We start from the raw sequence: 7,056 nt of genomic DNA, 5'->3' as shown, positions 1-7,056 counted from the left end.
TTTTACAACCTTGACAAGCAAAACAAACAAACAGACCCAGAGATGTATAGTTGTGGCTGCAAAGACAGTAACTATTCCTAGTTTATAAAATATGTTCAACATTTTCACCAGTCAAAGGTAAAGAATCTCTTTGGACTATCCCTTTATGAGTGCTCCATGGAAGCTATGGAAATCTTGATGAGTGTGGTTGTCTATGAAGGCCATCTTCTGGAAGAGTTGCAGGCTTCCCTATGTATCTGGTTGCTCATTGGAAAAAACAGACTGCTGGAGTAGATAGACTGGGCATCTGATCCATCTGGGCATTATTTGTGTTCTTATCTTCTGCCTAAAAGCCTTCAAAAAAAGTTCTCAACTTATCAACAGTTCTTCTTAAAGCCTGGTGAACTTCTTTATTTCTTAAAGTATAGATGAGGGGATTGGCCAGAGGAGTCAGGATAGTATAAAAAATTGAAAAGATTTTATTGAGGTGCCTCAGAGTTGGGGTGTCTGGCAATATATAGACAATGATTAAAGTGCTGTAAAAAAGACAAACCACCATGAGATGAGAGGAGCAGGTTGAAAAAGCTTTTTGCCTTCCAATAATAGATTGGATTTTTAGGATACTGCCTATGATACAAATGTAAGAACTGAAGGTCAATAAAAATGGAGCAATAGTAAAAATGAAACTCAAGAGAAGAACAATGAGTTCAAATAAGCTAGGATCACTGCAAGATAGTTTTTTCAGAGGATTTAAATCACAAAAATAATGATCTATCACATTAGGTCCACAGAACGAAAAATGAGCTATTAGAAAGACAATAATGCTATTAGCCATAAAACCATTTATCCATGCTACAACTATAAGTTGGAAGCAAACTTCCTTATTCATTAGAGAAGTATAGAATAAAGGTCTACATATTGCCAAATAACGGTCATAGGACATTGCTGCAAGAAGAAATGTTTCTACACCCACACAAGAGCCAAATAAATAATATTGGAATAGACAGTTTCTCACAGTAATAGTTCTGTCTCCACCTAATAAATCAGATAACATTTTTGGTAAGATAGTTGAAGAATAGAAAATCTCTACACAGGACAAATTCCCAAGGAAGAAATACATTGGGATATGAAGGTGTTGGTTAGTTGCAACTAATATAATAATGATGATGTTTCCAATTGATGTCACAAGATAAATCAGCAGGAAAATCAAGAACAGAAAAGGCTGCAGTTCAGCAGGATTCCCTAATCCTAAGAATAGGAATTTTGTGATGCCTGTCTCATTTCTGTTGTCTATATACAACATTTCTTTTGATTAATATGTATTTTACCCAAGTTAGAATATAATCAGGACATCATTCAGTAGTGTGCTCCACTAGATAAATTATAATTATGAAACCCATCTTTATTATAAAAAGCAATCTTAGTCTTCACAGAATTGAAGGTCTTCTCTCAAAAATGAACCAGGAATTCTTTTCTCTGTGTCTTGGCTAAAAAGTGAAATTGGCAAAAGAAGGAAACATCTTTTCATCTGGTTTTATTCAGTATATGTGTTTGGAAGATATACCCTGGGAAAATAATGAGTGAACATTAAACATATATCAATTGTAGTTTAGACCTGTGCCATTTTTTGTGACAATGGTGATGGTAGGAAAGATATTACTCTGTTTCTCTGTGATTGTCCCGAATGTCTACATCTCTAATCTATAAAAATATGAAAAATTATATTAACATAATGATAAATTAAGTACAACTAACAATAGGGAAAATGATTTTATGACAAAGAAACATATACAGAACTCGGAATAAGATGCTATTTCACCTAATTTAAATAGTGATACTGTCATTTTTCATAATGAAAGTATAATTAGCAAAAATGTTTTTGCTAAACCAGTGGTTATGGTGACAATATTTCCTTCACCACCATCATACTAAAATCATCATATTAAAAAATCTGCAGAAAATTATAATAAATGAACCATTAGAAAAGCTAATTTTGGAATAAAATTATATTTTCACACAAAAGAAACAACCAATAGAAATCATATTTATGAGTGGAGGATGATCACCAATTTAAGAAAGAGGATAAAATAATTAATAGCTGCTGATTATAAACAGTTTTGCTTATTGAGAAAAAGATCACTGCTTGAAAATATAAAGCAATCCAACTTGAATCTTCATAAGACTTTTTAATCATGCTTCTTGAATAAAGATGAAAAGAATATATTTCCTTAGTAAAATTGTGGGGGGGGGGGGGAATCATACAATTGAAAGAGAAACCGGTTAGGAATCTTCTTTAAAGGTGGAAGGACTAAGCAATAAATTAAAATTAAATGAAAACTAAATCTTAATATTATTAAAGGGTACTTAGCTTTATTCAACATATTGTGTTAAAGGGTTCCATTTGAGGAATATACTACTTGACAGAAACACCTTACCAGGACTGCTGAAATAGTGGACACTGAAAGTAGAATATTCAGTTACAGAAGATATCATCAATTCTACACTTTTTTCTGGAAGGCATAAATTAATAAACCTGAATTGATACAACGAATATTGACACAACCAGCAATTATTTGATATTAAGTGTGCTCACTTAACACTACAAAGATTCATTAAATCTTCAGAAATACCACCATGTCATCCCCACAATAACAAAGATGTTTTGTTTAGAATATTTTTTAATCCTTGCCTATTGTCATTAAAAACATAAATATAAGAAGACTATATCCTTGGCTAGCATTTGGGTCTGCCTTACTTGATATTTATGGGAATCTTACTTCAGCATCATCTTTGTCCTTTTTCAAACATAGTGACTGAGTCAGTTGTTCATATTTCACTGCAGTACCTATTTCAATGATTTTGCTAACATGCATTGATGCTTCTGCTAGTTAATAACCATTTGCAGATAAAATACGGTGAAGACAACTTTTCAATAGTAAAATTGTGTAAATACTATTAAAAGTTTGTAAAGCAATAGCAATAGCACTTAAACTTATCTACCTTTTTACAGTGCTTTGTAGACCTCTCTAAGTGGTTTACAGTATTAGCATATTGGAAGGAGGATGGAAGGCTGAGTGAATCTTGAGCCTAATCAGATTTAAATTGCCAAATTGCATGATTGATTCTATCACTGTAAGTAGAGTACTGATTTGGGTGTGATCTGCTAACCAGGAAGATATTTGTATTCGTATTCAGCTCTTGCAATATGTTTTTATAGCCAACCACATTGTTTAATTTATCAAAATTATCATTCTTTCTTCCTTTTATTTTGCTTATTAAGTAAGTTAAATTAATTATTCAATGTATATATGCCTGAATGTATGTGCATAAATGTTCTAGTTGATAACCATAATTGTTGATAAGAGTCCTGTCCTCTTGTTATTAGCCCTTCTACAAAACATATTGCTTTGTATGAGAAATTGAATCTACTCTTGCACAAACTAGCAGCTCAGACTAAACTAAATATGGAAACTAATTGCAACAGATTTATGTTTCTTGTTAATACAACAAGTAGTCATTTCCTTTCTTAGGATGGTGTTTCTAAAGTTTAATTACTCTAGTGTAACATGAATATATTCTTGATTTATCATATATATATATGATATATATATATATATATCATATATATATATATGATATAGTAGTTATATGAATTGAATAAATGATAAATAAATAAATCCCCCAAACTGAACATTTATATCCATTCAAGGATAGCACCAAATATTTTTCTAGACATCAGTAAAGGAAACAACTTCTCTTTTGTTTAATGTAGTCTAGTCTGGCTTTATTTAATACATAATTGCTTTATTTCTTTTAAAATTATTTGCTAAATTAAACCAGTGGCTGGGTTCCTATATAAGAGTAAACTATAAACTACTGTAATTCCCCAGATCAAGTGGAAATAAAGTGATATTATGATATAAATTTATAGTACTTACTAAGATTTATGAAGCCAACAAATGTTTTAGTGCAAAAGAACATTAGAAGACTACTATCTTTCCAAAATCCATGCAACTGTCTAAAATTAATTAGTAGCAAATTGCTTAATTTATTGATGTACCAAAAAATCAATACTGTTTTTCTCCCCCCCCCCCTTCCCCCAATTACTACTCCAGGCGAGCTAGAGCATTTTCTGCTTTGAGATTAAGTTATTTCTAAAATAACATTTGATAAAATTTAAAATAATTAACCCTGGGAGATCTGATGCTGCTTTTCTGCTTATCTGATGCAATTTGATTATGAACCAAAAAGGAGTCTAGGGATTTCTCTTGAATTCAGAGCATTCTAATTGTAAAGAATGGTTAACTCCTTTGCAATATTATTTGAGCAATTCATCCTGAGAATCCAAAGGCTCACATTTATGTACTAGTAGTAAAACTAATGTATACCTTTTTTATTGCTAGCATTCTGAAAAAATTACTTTATTTCTAATTTCAAGAAAAGGCAGGACCTACAGACTTTGCATGTGCTTCAAAGGTCAGATGGGTTGCTTTGAGATATATTTTTAGTGATATCACCAGGTCCTGATTATTAGTTTGCATAACTCCAAACTGGGGTTACATTTATCACAGGAATTCAAGGAAATACAAATGTGAAAATACATTGTGGTTTACAAAGAATTGTCATAGGGGGTAAGCACTTTGTACAAATAATACATTTGCAGTACGTACTGAAAAATCTTCCACTAACTAAATAAATTAAACTTCCTTTATACATCTTGTCAAACTGGCAAATTCAAGCAACAGTTATTGTATTTATTTATTTTCACAATTTTTTCACAGGTTTTTGGATAATAAACCCAATTGGGCTTTTGAGTGCATGCACTAAAATAAATCCCAAAATAAGCCCTTGCTGAAAATATTGCAACAGAGCAGCAGTCATGAGATGACCATGCTTGCCACCTCCTGCATCTCAAAAATAATAAAGGCCAAGTGCTTATTTTGGGGGTCGAAAGAAAATAAGATCCTGTGTTATTTTCAGGGAAACATGTAATATTTTAGGCATATATAAAAATAGAATAAAATCAATCAAAATAAATAATCATTGTAAAACACATAATAGTTTTTTTTCTTTTTGATTATTTTATTAAAATTATATTAGATAAAACTAACAAATAAACCTACTGTGTGTGTGTGTACATATATGTGTGTGTGTGTGTGTGTGTGTTTTCTATAGTATTTTTCTGTGCTTTTTAAAGAAAAGACTTTAAAGTGAGGCAATTCTCATTTTCAATTTAAACACAACTTCAGTAATTAATTTATTTAATTTATAAGTTATATGAAAAGTCTAAAAGTATCCAGCAAAGTGAATTCATTAAATATTGTAGATAAAAATAAACTATGCAGAGAAATATCCAAATTCTGCTGAAAAGAATAGCAACAACTTTCAAATCTGTTTTAAAAGAAATCATTGAAAGTAATGACCATATGATAAGAAAGAGTTAGGTCAAGGTCAGATAAAGCTGGAGAAGATGAAATGTAAGTTGCATTTGGACTCTGTCATGAAGCAAATTAAACTCTTTCAACCATGGCCCAAGCTCAAACTCTTAGGCAATTCTAATGAACAGAATAGCAGTTCATTACTGACAACTGATTGCCAAGTATTTGTTAAAATTTGATTGCCAAAGAATTGAAAAGGGTCAGTATCAAGTGACAAATGACAAAAAAACAATCACTTTCCCAAAATTTCGTCTTAATGCTTTATGAACTTCTTTGTTTCTCAAAGTGTAGATAAGAGGGTTAACTAGAGGAGTCATGACTGTGTAGAAAATGGAAATGATTTTATTGAGGTATCTTAGGGTAGGGGTGTCTGGCAATGCATAGGCAATGAATAATGTGCCATAAAAGAGACAAACTACCATGAGATGAGATGAACATGTTGAAAAGGCTTTATGCCTTCCTGTAGTGGATTTGATATTTATGATGGTGACGATGATGCAAATGTAAGAAGTGAGGGTTAACAGGAATGGGGGAATTGTGAAAACAATGGTCATGCAAAAAGTAAAGCGTTCAAAGAGACTTGTGTCACTACAGGAGAGTTTCATCAGTGGATATAAATCACAAAAGTAATGATCTATGACGTTAGGCCCACAAAAGGTTAATTGAGCCACAACAGTTACAAGAATGACATTAAATATCAAACTGTTTATGCCTATTGCAACCATGAGACAGAAACAGAATCTGCTGTTCATAATAGAAGCGTACTGTAAAGGTCTACAAATTGCCAAATAGCGATCATAAGACATTGCAGCTAAAAGGTATGTTTCTATTGATGCACAAATGCAGAAGAAATGATATTGGGCTAGGCATCCAGTCACACTAATGGTTCTCTCTCCAGTCAGCAAATTGGTCAACATTTTGGGCAAGAAATTAAAGCTGTAGCAAGTATCCAGGCAAGACAAATTTGACAGGAAGAAATACATTGGGGTGTGAAGATGTCTGTCGGCCACAACTAGCAGAAATATGAGGAGGTTCCCAAATATTGTCATCAGATAAATCACTAAGAAGAACCAGAAAAGAAAAGGTTGCACTTCGGGAAGATTTCCAAAACCAAGAAGGATAAATTCTCTGATACTTGACTGGTTTTCCTTTTCTATCCCCAGCATTTCCATTTAATGAAATATCACATAAGTTCTAGAATATATAACAAGAAAGGGGAAAGTTCAAATGTGAAATTATAAAGCACCCATTCAAGTATTCAATAATGTGAAAAGGAGACAAATACCCTGTAGGTGGATGATGTTCACTATTATTCTCATCAGAGAACAGGGAGATTAGCTCTAATATGATGTGCCTGAAAGGAAGAAAGTTACCCCTTGTCCTCATATATGCTATGTAGTGGAGATGAGGCATTCAAGTTATATTACAATATACGTTATGCATATTTCTCTTTTTTATCTATTTTCTGTTGTTTTCCACATGCTTCTTTATGATTTTTCTAAATAAAGTAAGTATCTGTGCCTTCAGTTTTGGTGGGAATGGTTTGCCATAGCTTTCTTTCTAGGGCTGAAAGAGGACAACTGGATCATGTTCACCCAGTTTGCTTTGTGCCTAAAGCAAAACTAGAACTCAAAATCTA

At 32.3% G+C, this 7,056-nt stretch overlaps 2 protein-coding genes across 2 annotated transcripts; both read right to left on the bottom strand.

The window, feature by feature from the left end:
• Nucleotides 1–325: 325 nt before the first annotated feature.
• On the bottom strand, nucleotides 326–1,282 carry LOC116521290 (olfactory receptor 11A1-like). The gene has a single exon (XM_032235974.1). The coding sequence runs from the start codon at nucleotides 1,280–1,282 to the stop codon at nucleotides 326–328; it is 957 nt and encodes a 318-aa protein (XP_032091865.1).
• Nucleotides 1,283–5,623: 4,341 nt separating this feature from the next.
• LOC116521289 (olfactory receptor 1013-like) lies at nucleotides 5,624–6,583 on the bottom strand. Its single transcript, XM_032235973.1, has one exon. The coding sequence runs from the start codon at nucleotides 6,581–6,583 to the stop codon at nucleotides 5,624–5,626; it is 960 nt and encodes a 319-aa protein (XP_032091864.1).
• Nucleotides 6,584–7,056: the final 473 nt, after the last annotated feature.

Source organism: Thamnophis elegans, chromosome Z, assembly GCF_009769535.1.
Source record: "Thamnophis elegans isolate rThaEle1 chromosome Z, rThaEle1.pri, whole genome shotgun sequence".
In the NCBI taxonomy this organism is placed as follows: Eukaryota; Metazoa; Chordata; class Lepidosauria; order Squamata; family Colubridae; genus Thamnophis; species Thamnophis elegans.
This window is presented reverse-complemented; position numbering and strand designations above follow the sequence as displayed.

Coding starts and splice junctions, on each gene's coding strand:
- LOC116521290 (XM_032235974.1), bottom strand. CDS start 1,282: ATGTTGTATATAGACAACAGAAATGAGACAGGCATCACAAAATTCCTA.
- LOC116521289 (XM_032235973.1), bottom strand. CDS start 6,583: ATGCTGGGGATAGAAAAGGAAAACCAGTCAAGTATCAGAGAATTTATC.